The 20,166-nt window shown below is 31.4% G+C and overlaps 1 protein-coding gene across 1 annotated transcript in view; it reads left to right on the forward strand.

The window, feature by feature from the left end:
• ABCD2 (ATP binding cassette subfamily D member 2) overlaps positions 1-16,374 on the forward strand; it is a 46,564-nt gene extending 30,190 nt beyond the window's left edge. The window contains exons 7-10 of the mRNA XM_039882843.1: positions 2,610-2,755; positions 6,322-6,406; positions 10,982-11,107; positions 16,040-16,374. Coding sequence (XP_039738777.1) covers positions 2,610-2,755; positions 6,322-6,406; positions 10,982-11,107; positions 16,040-16,250 — 568 coding nt within the window. The 3' untranslated portion in view covers positions 16,251-16,374. The remainder of the gene's footprint in view (positions 1-2,609; positions 2,756-6,321; positions 6,407-10,981; positions 11,108-16,039) is intronic.
• The last annotated feature ends 3,792 nt before the right edge of the window (positions 16,375-20,166 follow it).

Raw genomic sequence — 20,166 nt, forward strand, 5'->3', positions numbered from 1 at the left:
TTTGAGTTGCTATGTCATCTGAGAGTTCCTCAGCCTTTATTTGTTTTTTTGTTTTGTTTTGTTTTTATGACATGATATTTGTAGAGTGCAGGACTGTTGCTCTTGTTTTTATTTTTTAAGAAATTATCTCAATTTGGTTTTGTGTAATAGTTTCCTCATGATATGATTCATGTTACATATTTTTTTTTGCAAGAATATTACCTATATTAGTTCCTAAGATCTTCTGTAACTAAAAGCTTAATGGTTTAAAACAATAGAATTTTATTTTTTCATAGTTTTAGAGGCCAGGAGTCAAAATCAAGGAGTTGGCAGGGCCACTCTTCTTCTGAAAGCTCTAGGAGAGAGTCTTTCCTTGCCTCTTCCAGCTTCTGGTGGTGCCAAGCATTCCTTGGCCTATGTTAGCATAACTTCAATCTCTGTGTCAGTATTCATATGACTTTCTTTCTTTCCTGTGTTTCTCTTATTCTTATGAGGGCACTTATTGTATTTAGGGCTCATCTGGTTAATTAAGGATAATCTCTTCTCAAGACCCTTAACTTAATTACATCTGCAAAGATCCTTTTTTCCAAATAAAGTCACATTCACAGATACCAGGTGTTAGGATTTGGACATATCTTTTTGGGTCCACAATTCAACCATTATACTACCTGAATGATGTTGTGTTTTTCTAAAAGGATAATATCAAGATGCACCAAATGTAGGCAGAGCTAGGAAATAAATTTTTTGTTGAAAAAAATCATGAATTCATAGTGATACTCTAATTCATAAGAGTTTTTTTTTTTCATGCGTTCCCACATTCCAAATTAATATCTTCCTTCTCCCACACTGAGAATCCTAGCTCCTAACATTATCAAAATGTTCACTTTGGTCAATACTGCAACATACATAAAATAGTTCCAGAATTAATACACTCATATTCTTACCAACAAGAAGCTGCCAAATAAAGTTCTAGATATCTGTACTGTTTCTTCTGGTCTTCAACTGAAATTATGTAGTCAAAGTAAAAAGTTACTTGAATCAGTCACTCTTTCCCTTTCTGTGTGATTATGTTATTCACTTGATATACTATTTAGTCCATTTGTTTCTTTTTGTATTCAATTTTAGGGTTTATTCCTTATCCGTTGCATTAGTTTCTGGTTTATTGTGTTTCCTTTTGTAAATATAAGCAGATAAATGTATATTTTCTTATTTTGCTTTTATTTTGCATGAAGGTAGTATACTACAGTCAGCCCTCTGTATCCATGGATTCTACATCTGTGGATTTAACCAACTGTTAATCAAAAACATTTTTTAGAAAATGAAATGTTGTTGCTGATGTGTACTATGTCATTAGGCCTATGATGGTTGTATCTGTACTGAACATTATTTTCTTGTCATTATTCCCTCAACAATACAGCGTAACAACTATTAACATAACATGTATTTTGTACTAGGTATTATAAGTAATCTAGAGATGATGTAAAGTATATGGGAGGATACGCATAGATTATTTGCAAATGCTACACCATTTTACATAAGGGACTTGCGCATCAAGGGATTTTGGTATCCTTTGGTGTCCTAGAACCAATCCCCCCACAGATAACAAGGGATGCCTGTATATATCAATGATTCTCAAATGGGGATGGGATGGCTCTGCCCCACAGGGACAATATCAGGGGATTTTTGTTATTGTTACTGCGGTAGTGGATACTACTATACTAGCATCTTGTGGGAAGAGACCAGGTATTCTGCTAAACATCCTACAATACACAGGATAGCCCTCAACAACAAAGAATTATCTGGCTCAGTATATCCACAATGCCACAATTGAGAAACACTTCTATACATCTACTTTTGCACTTTGCTTTTCAACTTAACAATATCTTATGGAAATCATTCTATGTCAATTCATAAAGATCTACAAGTATTATAGTTTATTCAATCCATCTCCTTTGTATGGGCATTTAGGTTGTTTTCAATATTTTGCAATTACAAATATTGCTGTAATGAATAACCTTATGCATTTTTTGTTGGTGGTGGTGGTGGTAGTAGTTTTGGAAGTATATCGTCAGAGTAAATTCCTAGAGGTGGATCAAAGGCCAAATATGTTGGTTTGCCAAATCCCCTCCAAAGGGTTTCACCATTGTGTGAGATTACCTGTTTCTCCATAGGCTTAAGTGAGTTGTCAAGCTTTTGAACTTTTGCCAATCTGATAAATATGAAACTCAGTGTAGTTTTAATTTGTGTTTCTCTTATTATGAATGGCATTTAAAAAGAGTTTTGTTGTTCATATTGCTGGGTCAAAACCTTAATTTCATACTATTTAACCCAAGTAATATTAGACAAAATAAAGAAGCAATATTTACAAAACATAGCAAAACAAGTATGTATCTCTATACTAAAAATATCCAACTGTCTCATGTTAGATTTTGGAATAGAATACTTTTCTTGTGGCTTTGTCTCAATAAAATTTTACAGGAACATAATGGTATATTATCCTTCCTTGCCTGAGAGAGAAATACTGATCACTAGGTCATAAATATAATCCTAATGTAGTACGTAAAGTCTGCTGTGGAGTTTTCAGACCAACAGAATGTAACACTGAGTAAACTAAAGTTGGTGTTTTTTAGGCCATACATGTCTCTCGGAAGCCTTCGAGATCAGGTCATTTATCCTGATTCAGTGGATGACATGCATGATAAAGGCCATACAGACCATGATCTGGAATGCATCCTACACAATGTCCACCTTTATCACATAGTTCAAAGAGAAGGAGGTAAGCTCTATCACTCTTTTTAAAAATGCATTTAACTTTGTTTTTAAAAAATAAACTTGGGTAAATAAATAATCTGTGGTTTATTTTGAATGTATACTATGGTTGGAACATAGGCACACAAATAAAGATGGAGTTTACAACTTTTATTGCTTTTCCATTTTGACATCCTCTTTTGCACTTGTGTTACATTTCATATAGCACAATAGGCTTTTTATTAGGTCTACTGCTAGCATTTGAAGACAGTTTTTTTTCTCTGTCATATTTGAATGTACAAGTGTCCCCGAGGCCATTGTCAATCTAGAAGTATTATTTTAAAATCCATGACAGAAATACTTTTCTGCCACCTTCTCAGCTTACATTTAACTTAATAATTTGAGAAGTAGTTGTCATGGAATTTCTTTTTTGTTTTCATACTCACGGTCTTACCAATAGATATATTTTTTTCTCTTTTGAGCAGCATATAGAGAATGAGATAAAATATGGAAATTTCTTTATTGTGGTTTCTCAGTATAAGACATAAGAGTAGGAATAGCATTTATATATAAGAGCTTAAAAAAGAATTGCTTTCTAATAATCGTACTTTCAAATAACTTGATAATATATCATTTAATAGTCTAGAAAAACGACTGAAACAACAAACTTGAATTCTAGATTTAATTTTTTATTGATTTTATCTTCTGTTTCCTAGCCCACTTACATTAGCAGAAGAAGCAGGGTAATACAATGAATAACTAAGAATGTGAGCTTTAAAGTCAGAGTTCTGGTATCAAATCTTAATTAGCACTGTTTCCTGTATCTTCAACTGTAAATGAGGATAAATATCTACTTTATAAGGATTCCACGAAGATTAAATAAGCCTCTATGTAAAGCATTTAGAACAGTTGGACATAGTAAATGCATAATAATTAGTAGCTAATGGTAATATTACTAGCTGTAATATTGATAACTACACTATTTTATCTTTGTGTGAGGGTACTTGATATTTTACATAGAAATTTCACATATATTATTTCATTTGATCCTTACAATAAGCAAATGAGACAGACAATAGAAGTGCTATATTTATTTTTATGGTGTTTATAATAACATAATTTAGAAATTTAGAAAGGAGGTTGTCTTTTTGTTTCATATGGTCAACTCTTAGTTTTAAAATACTGGGGTAGAATAAATGCTTCATGTTAATCTTGGGTAAGTGATTTCTGGTAAGTTTGAAATCTAATAATCCAATTAGAAATTTATAATAAACATGGGATATAGAATGTTCTGTCTTTAATAATATAATAGTAATTGTATGGTTTATTGAGTGCTTACTATGCAGAATATAACATATTAAGCAATTCACATTGTCATCTTATTTAATATTTATAACTGCCCAATGATCTGGGTTTTACTAACCTCCTTTTACAGATGAAATTCAGAAGTTTAATATATTCTCCAGGAGCTTACAACAAGTGGTAAGACAAGGATTCAAACGCAGATCAGAATTGAAAATCAATGTTCTATACTCGGCTATGCCACCGTGCTATGCTATCTCCCAGCTTCTTATACACTAATAATTGTTATATCCTATACAAAAAAAAAAAAAAAGCCAAAGAAACCCACTTTACTTGCTTAATCCTTTAAGCGAAGCAGGAAAGCACTTAAATTTGCAAGTACATCACTTACTTTGGAAGAAACCTACTGAAGTTCCGTTCAGCTAATATCTTGCTTAGAGAAATGCTTCTTTATTTAGAGAGGGAGTTAAAAACTATGTTTCATTCTATCAAAGAGGATACAAAATAGAGAGGAATAGAAGTGTTAACAAAAGGACATGAGCTGAAGTAGTTTGAAAATCTCTAGGAAACAGGAAAACCATTCTCTTCTTAGCTGTCTTAGTCTCACTAAATCAACATCAGAGGTGATATTACGACTTGGAGTTCTGATTAATGTGCTCTGTGATTAAGCAATATTGCCTCCCAAAACTTTTTTTTTTCAGATGGTATGAGTGTTTTTTTTTTTTTAAATTTTTATTTATTTATTTTTATTATGGTGACATTGGTTAACGAAATCCAGTTAAGTTTCAGGTGCGCAATTTAGTAGTAAGGCATATACTTATAATAGAAGCCATTCAAATTAGTTCTATTTTACCCTTTGTAGACTCTGCAGTAAGCCTATGCAATATATATATTGCATTGTATGTTCACTGCCCATAGTTAGATTTCTTTCTGTCACCACGTATTTGGCTCCTTTTACCCCATCTTACCTCCCCTATCCCCACCTACCCTCTGGTAACCACTAGTCTATTGTCCATGTCCTTGAGTCTCTGTTTGTTTGTCCTTTTTGTTTGTCACTTTTAGGTTTATATCCCACATGTAAGTGATATTATTTGGTTTTCAACTTTTCTGTCTGGCTTATTTTGCTTAGCATGATTATCTCGAGGTCCATCCACGTTGTGGCAAATGGCAGTATTTCATTTTTTCTTATGGCTGAGTTTGGATTTAGTGAAATAAAGGATATGATTTATTTAAATATGTAAAGCTAAAATTTTCTTTAGCCCTAATATTTTTCTCTTGATGCCTTTTCGGTTGGCAGAAGGAAAATATTTTAGTCCAGAATACTTCTCCACTGTGTAGCAATCCGACCCTGTTTTTTCAAATCCTCACTTAATATTTCATAAATGCTATAAAATTTAGCCATAAAGCAAATTTTATTTTAATAGTTTTAACTAGAAGCAAGAACTTTAAATCAGATGGCATTTTGAGGTTTCTTTTCTAATATAAAATTATAAGGATATGTTTTTAAATAGAAAATTCCTGAAAATTTACCTAAGAAAATGACACACGCAATTCTGCAACTTGGTTTTTCATATTTAAAAATTCTGGATACATTTCTATATCAGTATGTATAGATCTAACCTATTTTTTTAAATAGAAGATTTGTCTTTTGAATAAATATTCAATAGAAAGTCAGTAGTTAAGATGTCGTAAGAGATGGCACAGATAAACAGTAAAAGCATGTTGACCTACATACAAATTATAGCTCTGATATCTTGCAGTGTAAACTTAGACATGTCAATTACTCCATGAATTTTAGTTTACTCATCTATAAAATACAACTTATAATATCTACCTGATAAAATTATAAGGTATATAATGAGAAAACTCATATAAAGTGCTAGGCACGTAGAAGCCATTCAAATTAGTTCTACTTTACCCTTTGTAGACTCTGCAGTAAGCCTATGCAAATTTATTGATCTTTTCTCCCACCACCCCTCAAAATAAGTACAAGTCTTTGGAGATATCAAGTCTTTGGAGATATTAAGAAACAAACACATTTTAAAATGTCAGTACTTACAATTCTTATATGTTTTGTCAGTATAAGGATTTGTTACCATTAAAACATATTGAATCTAAGACGAACTGTTTATACATGAGGTTCCCTAGTTTATCCAAGCATATGTTTTATAAAATATTATGTTCTTTGTGTTGATAACTTAAACTTGCCAGAAATCGCTTCTCCAGGGTAAAAACAGTAACAGTTAAACAAATCGTTTATAAAATATATATCTTTGTTTTTTTGTTTTTAAGGATGGGATGCTGTTATGGACTGGAAAGATGTCCTGTCAGGAGGGGAAAAGCAAAGAATGGGCATGGCTCGCATGTTTTATCACAGGTAAGTGTGCTATACTCAGGAAACCACTGTTGCATTGTTGTAACCATAAAACCTTTAGACAGGATTCAGTGTCCTCATCTTTAGTTTAAAAATATCTTATTGAAAAACTAATGCTTAGAATTTATAGTGTAAAATCTTTCTTCCGTTATTTTCTAATGAGACAAAAATCTCCAAGTCTTTTTTCTTCCTTTTATGTTGACTAATGTTAGATGATAAAAATAAATTTTTATGTATTATAAGTTTGAAAGCAAGATTATTATTAATTTTAAGTTGTGAAGAATAATAACCACTATTATACTGTTGTGAACACAGTAGGTAGTCATTCAATAATACTTATGAATTAAATTGTTAAATTCAAACTAAATTAATTTTTCAACCATTAAGTAGCCTATTAAATAATGCTCTCCTCCTCAAAAATGAGAGACATGTCCAATGGCAAAAGGACCTAGTCAGCATAGGTCTCAATAGACTCAGAAAAATAGAGATACAGGAAATGATTTCTCTTGATAAAACTTTTTTTCCTTGTAATCAACTTCATGTTCATTGGAGTTCAAAGGTAACAAGCACAAGAAATATTAAAGCTATTCGGATTTATTCCAATTATCAGTCCTATTCTTCTCTGAAAAATAGATCTCTCTCTCTCTCTTTTATTATGATTATTTTTTTTTATCTTAGGCTTCTGGCAGTGAGAACCTGAGTTGTATGCAGAGCAGGGTATTATCAGGAAATAAGTTACTCACTTTTAGTCCTTACATCTTGATCAAAAAGGACCAAGAGTTACATACATGAATGCATGAATAAGCTGGGGCAGATATTATACCCTTGAAGGAGTTGCAGTGTAAGCATTAATACTTTTGTAGAGAACTTTAAAACACATATAAAAAGAGCAAAAGAATATCAGGTAAGCCTCATTAAACACTCAGCACTTAGTTGGTCCACACTTAGTAACTAGTTGGCTATCAGTTTTTTTAAAAAACCTTTTAGTATGGAAAAAACATGGAAGTTTCATCAAAGAAGAGAAAATTATAAGATGAACCCCATATTCCCAACATGTTGATTCAACAAGTCTAATATTTTGCCACATTTGATTTACCTTTTTTTTTTTTTTAATTTCAAAGCATTTTAAAGTAAATCCCAAATATTGTGGCATTTTTTTTCTCTTACATACTTTCTTAGATAATAAAATTGATAATTATTTAAAGTTATCTAATACCTGGTTCATAATCAAAGTTTCCCTAATTGCCTCAAAGATATCTTTTTAGACTTGGTTTCTCACACCAAGATCTAAATGTTTTATGTATAGGTTTTTGTTGTATCACTTAATTAATTGTTAATATAAAGAATCTCTGCTCCTCTCTGGCCCCTTACCTTACCTCATCTTTTATGCCATTGACTTGTTAAAGAAACTGAGTCAGCTAAAGAAACTGTTCTATAAGAACGTTGCCCATTCTCTAGAATACATTTGATTGCTTCTTCATGGGGTCTTTTATTTATTTCTCCAATCTCCTACTTTTCCTGTAAACTGAAAATTAGAGCTAAAAGCTTAATTATATTCAGGTTCAGTCTTTTTGATAAGACTATAATATATAATATCATTAAAAACAAATCTTTTTAACAATTTTATTAAAATAAAGTTATATGTTCATTTTCTAAAAGTAGAAAATTTAGATAAACAAAAAGAAAAAATCTGTTATCATATTACCTATAACACTTAAAATCTTAGTCTTAGCATACAACAGTTGGTTATCTTGATTTTTTTAATGTAACTATTTTCATAAACTGTATTACAATCTATTGCTCTCTTTTTATTTTGTAAGCTATAATGTGTATCATTATGTGATAGGTAGTCAGGCTTTTTAAAAAATTATTATTAGTGTAAAATTTTATGTACCTAATGCACAGACTTTAAGTATACGATTCAATAACTTTGGGTAAATGTATATGCATTAAGTAACCAACACCCCAATTAAGATAGAGAACATTTTTATCACCTAGAAAGTCCTTCATGCCACTTCCCAGTCAGATCCACCATAGATACTTTCTGTTTTTATTTCTATCATCATAAATTAGTTCTTCCTGTTCTACAACTTCATATACATTAAATCAGACAGTATGTATTATTTTTGTGTCTTGCTGGGGTTTTTTAATGGGGAAATTATTGTGTCAGCATGGTATTTGTAATAATGTACATGTTTAAAGAATATGGCAAGCTGAAAAAAATATGAGCCAAAATTTGGTAACTTAGAATTTTTAGTAAAGTGCCTTTTGTCATGCCCCTTTCTCAGACGATGTGGTAAGATTCAACAGTGAACTTTACAGTTTGACATTTATAACAGCTGTTACCTACTATCACCCTGAATTTGAGCCTTGTCCACAAATATTCAGTAATATGATCACTAGCATAGTTGGTGAAATATGAGATGATGGAATGTGAAATGTGACTGTGAATTTCTCACTGTCAGTGTGTTAATAAAATAAACCATATAATAAAGAGCAAGAGGCATTAATAAAAGATGCCAACCCAAAGAGATTTCAAGTACCTGTAAGTTGAAATAAATAGTTGATACTTATGTATCTAAAATATTTTGGGTACAATGTCAGACTGAATAAAGATCAAATTACAAGTATAACAGTGGGAAGGAAATTTAGTGATCCAGAGGAAGATTAGTGAAGATAAGGAAGTTGTTGAAAAGCAGAATCTATTGAAAAAAAAATGAAGTAAACTCAGTGAAGGAAAAGTGTAATAATGAGAAACTGCCTCCTCTCATCCTCAAAGGATTAATAAAAAGATTTTAGTTGCTATGTGAAAGACTTGAGCTAGCTAAAATGGAGACTTTGGCAGGGAGAATTAAGTATCATGATTGTATACTCTTTTTGAGAAGATTTTAATTTTAATGTTTAAAAAATGATCAGTAAAGTCCTGTCTTAAGGGAGATAGATTAGATCCTCTGCAAGGCTCACTTTTCTGATGATACACCAAAAGAAAAAGGAAGAAAAACCTGAGAAACAATATTATCTAATGTTTTATTTAGTTGTATTAGTTCCAGATTCCAACTATTGCTTAATATTTTTAAGTACACACACACACACACACACACACATCCCAGCCTGCTAAGGAAACAAAAGAGTGCAATATATCTTACAGCTACTAGACTAGGGGTTGCTATGACAACAGAAAGTGGGCTTCTTTTCTAATTGTAAAATGGCATCTCTACCCTCTTTACTTCAAAGCACTATGAAAAGTAAGACACAATATAAGTAAGTTAATTAATGCAAAGAGATTTATGCAAAAAAGCAAATTTTACCAAACCTATCTCTCATTTTTTTAAATGTGAAAATTTAAAAATTTTTTAAATTACTTTTAATTATAGTTCACATAAAGTGTTATATTAATTTCAGATGTGTAACATAGTGATTCAACATTTATATATCTTATGAAGTGATCACCACAGTAATTCTAGTAACTGCCTGCCACCATGTCTACTCCCCACTTCCCCAACCCCCTGAACAGGTAACAAGAACTTATTAAAAAGCAAATCTTATCATAGAAAAGAAATTTATAGTGCTAAACAATTATTTATGCTGAATGAGAAATTACTACTAGTTTCAATTTTTATCTTTTTATTGTAATTTATTTATTTTTTTTAAATAATATCTTCATAGAGGAAACTTTCCTGGTAAATACTTGATACTAATTTTCAAAATTGAAGTAAAATAATAAAGACAGTGCATGAGTTGACCTTTGGTCCTATTAATAAAGCTAAGTCATGTTGCTGAGTACCAAATACATACCTAAAGTCCAGACAGACTTGAAAGAAGACAGTAGTGAGGAAAAAAAAAGATAAGAGTAAGGGGGTAAGATGAAAGGAAGAGAATAAACAAAAGAAAATGATGGCAGTGAAAGGTGCCTCTGATAGTAGTAGAAAGTTATTTCCAGAGTAAAACTTGAGCTAGAAAAAACAAAATTGTTGAGTACAATCAGAAAACTTTTGCTATTTTTTTCCCTAAGAATTTTATTAAGAAGCGTGGTCACACTGTTATAAGGTTAAATGCCTACTCTAAACTTGTCAGATTAGTTAAACTTAAACTTTCGTAGTCTTATAGCAATGAAATTCCATTAATAGTGATTAGGTACTCAGATTGTTGATAAAATTATCTTTTCAGTAAATCTTTCCTAATAGGGCTGTGGCTTATTTGGTAATTAGCTATTGTAATGTATTTTTCATGTAATTAGTCAGAACCTTGTCACCAAGAATGAACCTGCCTTCTGCAGGAAAGTGCACTCAGTGACCTGCTTCCTCTTTTCCTATGCCTCAAATTTATGGTTCACCCATCTGCATAACAATAGAGCTTATTGTGAGCATGTATCAGAAAATCTATTTAAAATTTAAGGAGAATATGATATTCTAGTCCAAAGAGAGGGGGATGACTGCTCTTTAGCTTTATCATTTATCACTTAATAATGTCATAGACTCTTTTGCTCCTTTAAAGTTAACATCACAATTCATAGTTTTCAAATAAAGGTTATCATTCAAATAGGAAAATATTAATTTTTTTGTATTTATATTTTTAAAGACCAAAATATGCATTGCTAGATGAATGTACCAGTGCTGTCAGTATTGATGTTGAAGGAAAAATATTTCAGGCTGCGAAAGGGGCTGGAATTTCCTTACTGTCTATAACACACAGGCCTTCTCTTTGGTAAGTGTTTGCAATGCAAATTTGTGATAGATGTTTTTTTTCCTTATGTTTCCTAAAGATTAACCTTTCTAAACTTTTCACTATAGAGCATAGGACTTTTCGCTTATTTTCTATCTATATTTCTGTTAAGTTGCAGACTAATAGTTTACATACCCCAAACCTAGCATTATAACATTAATGAGCTATTTGAAAACTATCACCGCATTAAAAAAAGTAGAAAAACTTGGTGATTTTTTTTTAACTGAAAATATTTTAATTTCATAGCATGTACTGGGAAATAATATATTTATGTAATTTTAGTCCTTTTAGTCATATTTTTAGTCTTTTCTTCCAAATCCAAGAAAAGAAAAAAATGATTAAGTTAAAAAAAAGGAGGAAAAAAAGGCTTTTTTGGTTTTGTTTTAAGGAAAAACCAACAAAAATATTTCCCCTTTTTAAAAAGTGATGGCACCATTTTTACCATTCCCCTATTTTCCACTGATTCATCATCATAATAATTGTTGCTAATGTAAGATTCAGCACCTATTCTCTTCTAGGCTCATTTTACTTAAGCCTCATAACAATCCTAAAGAATATAGCAGTCTAATTATTCCCATTTTACAGATGAAGAAACTGAAAACTAGAAAAATGAGAAAAGTTACTTACCATGATTGTACTCTCTATATTATAGTATACTACTCTACCTGTTGTAAGGAACTCAAAATGTATCTCATGCATAAACCATAAAAACACTATTTCATTCATATGATATTCCACTGTCAACTTTCATATTCTGTTTTATCAATCAAAATCTTTTTTTGACATTTTGGGTAACTAGAGTGGATTCTATATTCTTGGCCTATTTCCCAAGGGACAGGCTGAAGCATTCTGTAGCAGGTGGCTGATCACATTCTATGCCGAAGCTGTCATCATGTACATGACTTGAAACCTAGACTAAGTAACAAGCTTTATTTGAGTCAATCCTTGAAGTCCTTCTAGACCTTTCACCTTATAGAGAATGTTTACTTAAAAATTGTGAGTATACCGAGTATTCAGGTTACATCAGGCTTTTATTGTTCAAAGTTCTTTGAATTCTACTTCTTTTGAGAAGATAATAATCTATTTTTACACTTCATTTAAATATTCAAATTTTTGATGATTTTTTTTTTCTCAGAGAATTGACCTTAAATAGAGCATTCCATGAAGTGACCATTTCTATGAAAATACGTGGTTTATTGCTCTGTCGTTAAGATTTAATTGGCATCTGGAGAGACAGGGCCCTGATTTGCTAATCTCTCCAGAGGCAGTCTCTTGATCTAGTCCTGGATGAGTTAGAGTCCATATCAACGATATGATTCCTGTGACTTTCCCTGGAGAAAACTGGCAGGAACTAGTTAAGACAATTATGAGATTTACTTGTAAATTTTCTGAATTGGAGATGACATAGAACTGGGCCAGAAAAAATTTTGAGTACACTCTGGTATGGACTTGTCATTTATAGACATGCTTTCTAATCAATCGCATGTTGGGTTAACATGGAGTTATATCTGGGTCCTGTTTTCTCACCTCTATCAATGGATTTATTATGCTCTTCTGTCATTCAGTTCCTTATTCAAGTAGCCTAAAGAAGAATTGGAAGCAGTCAGCCATTTTTTCTCAGTTGAAGGAACAAATAGGTTGTTGTTCTTAAGACTTTACTTTTTAAGAGCAGCTTTATGTCCACAGCAAAATTGAGAGGAAGGTACAGAAATATCTCATATACTCACTGGCCTACATATGCGTAGCTTCACCCATCATTAACATCCCACAACAGAGTGGTACATTTGTTAAAGTTGATGCACCTATATTAACACATCATTCTCACCGAAGTCCGTAGTTTACTCTTACGGTTCACTCTTGGTGTTATACATTCAGTGGATTTGGACAAATTTATAATTACATGTATCTGTCATTATAGTATCATACAGAATATTTTCATTGCTCTGGAAAACCTCTGTGCTCTGCTTATTCAGCCCTCCATTCTCCTCGTTCCTAGATATCACTGATCTTTAAGGTCTCCATAGTTGTGCCTTTTTCAGAATGTCTTACAGGTGGAATCATGCAGCTCTTCAGATTAGCTTTTTCACTTGGTATTCATTTACATTTCTTCCATGTCTTTTCATGGCTTGATAGCTCATTTCTTTTTAGTGCTGAATAATACTCCATTGTTTGTATGTGCGCAGTTTATTTATCCATTCACCTACTGAGGAACATCTTGGTTGCTTCCAAATTTTGGCAATTATGAATAAAGCTGCTATAAACATTCATATGCAGGTTTTGTGTGGAAATATGTTTTCCCAATTTCTTTGGTTCAATATCAAGAAGTGCAGTTCAGATCATATGTAAGAACTGTGTGCCAAAGCGGCTATAACAGGTTGCATTCCCACTAGCAATGAAAGAGATTTTCTGTTGCTCCACAGCCTTGTCAGCATTTTATGTTGTCAGCATTCTAGATTTTGGCCACTCAAATAGTGTGTAATGGACAAATAATATTTAAGGGAATAACAAAATCCATAAGTTTATACATTTTAACAAGAAAAACATTTTAAATTATAGCTCCTCACAGTACATCTCACATACAATTAAAATTCATTTTAGTTTCTGCTTTATGAATTATTTTAGTCATTTTAGGTTATAGAAATTTATCATTTCTTTTCTCCTGATTATCCTTTCTCCCTAGATAAAATTCTTATTTCCCCTGAAAAGATTTTAGAAGAGAAAAAGATGTGTTATATGTTTCCCCATAACAACAAATGGGTAATTTTTTATTGTAAGAATTGAAATCAATACCAGTATCTGAAGTGGTAAAAATTGTAGAAACTCATTAAATTATTTGGTTCCTGGATAGAATTATATATAACTTTATGATTACTACTTTCTTGTGCTTTATCCTACTTGTGCAGGAAATTCATAGATTATTTCCAATTAGTCTCATTTAATAGTTTCTTATAAATTCCTCTAAGATAAACTCTGACATGTTATTTTAGCCTATAATCTAGAACACGCCTTTGAATCTCATTTCATGAAACACCTATACAGCTTCCTCCTTCCACGTAGAAATCAAATAATGTCGTAGGACTGGAGTGATGAGCCAAACCTTTTTTATATATTGAAGTTGCCCAAGATCTGAATTACCATATTCTAAAATTGCTTGTGATTGTAGATCCAAGGTGAGGAAGGCCCAAGAAAAGTTGAGAATAAAATTTTAAAAATGACATTTTTACCATTATTTCTCTTTCCTGTATGACCATACTTCTTTTGTTTTTTTTTTTCATTACTTTTGTTTTAGCTCTCATGTTTTAATGACAATATTTTCGCATTTTTATTTTTTCCCTTGACATAGAAATATATTGTTTGCAATATAATTTTTGTAAGGCGCTACATGTTGAGAGGTCAAATTTTTGAAAACTATAGAATCTAAACATAGTAGATACTCAAAAGTATATGGAAAAGATCATTAATCTCTGTCATATGTTATCACACACATGAACTTCAACCTTCATTCAGCCTGAGAGTGATTTTACTCTTTTAGACATAGTTTAACCTAGCTTAGTTTTACCATTGTACATCATGTTAAAACCAACTAACCAAAATAGAATGAAACCCAAACACCCATCAAATGATGAATAAATAAATAAAATGTGCAATACATACAATGGAATATTATTCAGCCATAAAAACTGATGAAGTATTAACACATGCTACAACTAGATGAACTTCAGAATCATGTTCTTAAGTGAAAGAATTCAGTCCCAAAACAGCACATATTTTATGATTCCAAGTAGATGAAACATCCAGAATAGACTACTCCATAGTGATAGAAAGGAGATTAGTGGTTGACAGGGGCTGAGCAAAAGGAGAAATGGTGAGGCACTGCAAATGGGTACTGGGTTTCTTTTGGGGTAAAGAAAATATTCTGGAATTGGATAGTGGTGATGGTTGCATAAGTTTGTTAATATACTAAAAAATCACTGAATTTTTTACTTTAAAAGAATTAATTTATGGTATGTGAATCATATCTAAATTAAAAAATGGTAAAAGATACTTGAAATAAGCCTACTGATCACAGTAAATAATGACAGACGATAACTTTAAAGGGAACAAGAAATGAGAAACAACTATAAGGGAAAGACAGAACTGGGGACACATATTAACATAGGTCACTTCAGCATAGTGACAAAATGCAGTGGCTCAGCCATATGAGGCCTGCTCTGCCAGCATTACTCTCTCTATACATGCCCACAAATCTCCTCTAGCTGATGACCTTAGCCTCCCCTTAGGAGAAAATGAATTGTCTCCTGTCTCATCAATAAAATCATCTCTAAACCTCTTTGAAGAACATAATTATGCACCTGAGCCATGTGAAAAGACAGTAAATTATATGAAGGCATGGAAGTATCTTTAAAAGATTTCTATCAAAGAGTTTATTTTAAAAATATTTTAAAACTAATTGTTGAGAGATATTTACTTATGTAGAATAACTCATTCTCCAAGGAGGGGGTATTAATGAATTGGTACTGCATTTCCTTTATTTTTCTTAGATTTTTTCTCACATAACCTTTAAAATTTTTACTTTCTTCCTTCCCTATTCCCATTCTGAGTATGCTTTGATATTTATTCACTAGCCATACTGAATTATGAAGATAAATAGATGCAAAAGCATGTCTGTCTTTGCAATACGTTCAGAATATAAAATAAATGTAACATAAGAAATAGAATGTCCTAGAGATTCATTACTTTTGGAGTAAAAAAAAATCACAAAATTTAAGCTCTTGCGGAATTCTTGAAAATCAAATGTAAAATAGACTCCTTATTTAAAATTTACTTTTGGAAATCAATTAGAATGATAAACCTATAAATAATATGGCTTTTTACAATTACTGCTAACAATATTATTTCACTTTGATTGTGCAGGAAATACCACACTCATTTATTACAGTTTGATGGTGAAGGAGGCTGGCGCTTTGAACAGTTGGATACCGCAATCCGTTTAACACTGAGTGAGGAAAAACAAAAGCTAGAATCTCAGCTAGCTGGAATTCCCAAAATGCAGCAGAGACTCAATGAACTATGTAAAATTTTGGGTGAAGATTCAGTACTGAAAACAATCAAAGATGAAGATTAAATATCCTAATTTGTTTTGACATGTTTTAAAAGTTAATTTTTAGATAAAGGCTCAGAAACACTGTTATAGTGCACGCATTGTGTTAACCTAAGCACAGAGAAAAAAAGCAGCAAGAAATATTTTATAAGATTTTAGCATCAAGGAAATAGATGATCTGACTTCAGAAGCAAATAAACAAGTGTATTATGTAAGACTAGTCATTATGGTTTGTACTAATTCCTAGTGAAAGCCTAATTCACCTGTAAAACAGGATTTTCTAGGTGAATTCATGATGAATACGCAATTTATTATGTGTATGTGATGTGTCTAAAGATCTTAACAAATATGGGAGATATCCTGAGAATAGAACAATGTAAGAGCAGCATTTGGGTTGAAATTCAGGTGCATAAAATTAGAAATTTGAGTAACATTTCAGTCTTTATGTTTTTTAGGTTTAATTAGGTTTAAAATTCAGGTTTATCATTGCTGGTGCACTAAACCTGTATACAAAGTAGCTGACAGTTTGATAAATAATTTAAATACGAAAAAAAATTATTTTAATGGCAGTGGTTGAACGAAAGAAGCATGGCTATAATGTATAAAATGCCATATTTTTTAATTTTAGATTTTGAGCATCTTAATGTGAGCACATACCAAATTAATTTTAATGAGAATCTTACATATTTGTTAATAAACTCTTTCATTTTAAAAGGATAATTGCCAATACAGAAAAGGGGTATCCAAACAATGTTTGTCTCAGACTGTTACTTTACTTGGCAGCATTATGTATCACAACTGCTGTCCAGAAATACTTAGACTGTTTTTGTGCACGAAGGAAGAGTCCACCACATTTTAAAAATAGCAATATTAAAATCGAATATAGGTATTTCCAAAATCATGGTAGTAATAACATACATTAGAATAGTACTTTACAGTTTACAATCCTCATTTCCATCATTTCATTTTCATCCTTGTGGCAATATTTTGAAGCAGATATTTTTCCTAGTTCGCTTTTGAAAAAAACTGACACTTAGACTTGCCCTAATTATGCAATTTATTTAGGGACAGATCCAGGGAACAAATGAAGTTCTCCTGATTCCCTAGTTCAGTGATATTTCCAGTACATGTTATCCTTGAAATCTAACTGGTTTATAATGTTAACAAAAGTTAGGTGAGATGTTGAAAAGAAAATAAATTTGGTAATGCTAGTGTTATTGTTATTTGGTTATTGTTTACAAGATATCGAAATTAAGTACACAGTACAAAAGTCATTGGTCTGTGGTTTAAAATGAACCAAGAAAGTTAGCAAATCTTTCAGTAACTATGCACTCGTAATACTAATGTACCTCTACAGCCAGCAATCAGAAGGGGAATTAATTGTAGTATAGGTAAATTTAATATTTATTGAAAATAATGAGAAAGAATCTGTATAGAATAGTCGTATGAAATAAATCTTATCTATTCATGGGACTGGAGTTTGAAATAAAAACCCAGGAGTGGCATTTTAATCTCCTACTGCCTATGCCGCCATGTTGATAGGCCAGGAAAAATGGAGATGATCAGGTGTTAGTGGTTTAAAATTTTATTTACATATTTAGGCACAGGTATTATAGATGCTAATTCAGTGATTCTCAGACATTTTCAGGTGGTAGAGTTCCTGGAAGTCATTCATGATGACTTAGTAGAACATCATGACTTTTTCGATTCTTACATGCTAACTAGGACATTTTTAATTATCAGTAAGTGTAACTATCTTACATGAAGGAATGCAATATAAAAGCATAATAAGTACATCTGTCTAAGTTTTTTTGTTTTTTTTGGTTTTTTTGGTATCATTAGCTACTCATTTATTCATTTGTCAGTTACTACTACTTCCTTTAGTGAGGCAGGTATCAAAGGTTTAAAAAGATGCATGGAACCGGAACCAAAACTAAAATTTAATAAAATTATCCAATTATCTTAACTTCTATGTTAGCAGTTATCTAATTTATACTACTGTAGGAGAAAGTCTAAGGCAACTGTCTTAAGTTTATTTTTAAAGGTATAAGATAAAAATGAAAAGTCCTCATTTAAAATGTACATAATTTTCATACATAATTTCATGCCTTAATTTTCATAATTTAAAAAATTAAAGCATATGGGGCCCAATCTACTGTGTTTTGAAACTTTGAAAAGAATGCCAAAACTAAGTTGTAATTAGCCCTTTTTTAATATATCCTACCAATGAACTAAAGTAAATAAGACTCATTTATAATGTACAAGATTCAAAGATATTTAAAATTTTGTACAAAAAACTACACATACTGTAATTTAAATGTTAAAGTTATAAGAAGAATATGTTCTCCATGAACTTTTTTGTGTCTATTTATTTTCTGAATTTTCTTTCAGGACCAATATCCTCTAACTTGGAGAGGAAAAAAAAAAATCTGTGATTTGAATTTGTATTTATATACTATTTAACTGTTTCCATGTTCCAACAAACATACCATATTTTAGTATTCTTATAGTTATATTTTATGAAAAAAGTGAACAAGAGTGAGAAACTTAATAGCCATCTTTGAATATAACAAGGAATGAATGAGGAAAAGAAAAAGAAAGGATATTTCAATTATCAAATGACTTTTATCACGTTATCTATTTGCCCAAACTTTTGACTTCTGGTTTTTTTTTGTTTCTGTGTTAGTTTTGTTTTTTGTTTGTCAAAGAAAGCTACAGGTTTATGGAGCTTGATTTTTATTTATTTTATTTTTTAATTTTTAATTTTTAATTAAGTTTATTTGGGTAACATTAATACAATTATATAATTTTCAGGTGTACATTATAATTTGACATCTGTATATTCTAATGTGTGTTTACCACCCAAAGTCCAGTTTTCTTCAGCTATCATATATTTGATCCCCTTTACCCACTTCAATTCTCCCCCACCCTATATTATTTGACCCACTTTACCCCAACTACCTCCTCCCTCCTCCCCCACCCCATTAGTAACCACTACTCTATAGTTGTCTGGTAACCACTAGTCTATAGTCCATTTCCATGAGTCTCTGTTTGTCTTGCTCATTTGTTGCTTTTAGGTTTATATCCCACATATAAGTGGTATCATGTGATTTTCAACTTTTTCTGTCTGGCTTATTTTGCTTAGCATGATAATCTCGAGGTCCATCCATGTTGTCGCAAATGGCAGTATTTCATCTCTTCTTATGGCTGAGTAATATTCCATTGTATATATGTACCATAGCTTCTTTAGCCAATCATCTATCATAAATGACACCGGTTGCTTCCATGTCCTGGCCACTGTGAATAATGCTGCCATGAACATCGATGTGCAAATATCTTTTCAGATATGTGTTTTCAAGTCTTTGGGGTAAATACCCAGTAGAGAGATTGCTGGATCATATGGTATAGATCAATTCTTAGTTTTTTGAGAAACCTCCATACTGTTTTCCATAGTGGCTGTACCAATTTGGAGCTTGATTTTTAAATCTTCATTTTTTTGTTAACCTTTAAACTTGAAAAATAAGTTACATCCTGTGAAAATGTTGCATTATATTTCTACAGCATGTAGTGATATGCCAAGCACGTGTATAAAATAGTGTGTGTGCTTGTAAACAAGATAATGTGTAAAAATCCCTTTCCAGTAATTTCAAGGAAGATGATATATCTTGGAATTTAACCCAAGTTTACATTTGTTTGCAATGGGTATCGTTTTGCTTTGATAGTAATTTGATTTTTATGTCAAATTTTGGTCTGCCAGTGAAGGTATAAGTGAACATATTAGTTTTTTATTTGAGATTTTAATTTAGCAGGCTTAACCTATTAAAATATGTTTGGAATAGTTTTTTTGATTCCATAAACCCAGAAGAATTTGTTATACATTGGAACACACTGGAATCCAGAAAATATTACACATTTCTGATATGTGTAGAAAATGGTCATT

This window comes from Pteropus medius, unplaced genomic scaffold (genome assembly GCF_902729225.1).
Source record: "Pteropus medius unplaced genomic scaffold, Ma_sr-lr_union100, whole genome shotgun sequence".
In the NCBI taxonomy this organism is placed as follows: Eukaryota; Metazoa; Chordata; class Mammalia; order Chiroptera; family Pteropodidae; genus Pteropus; species Pteropus medius.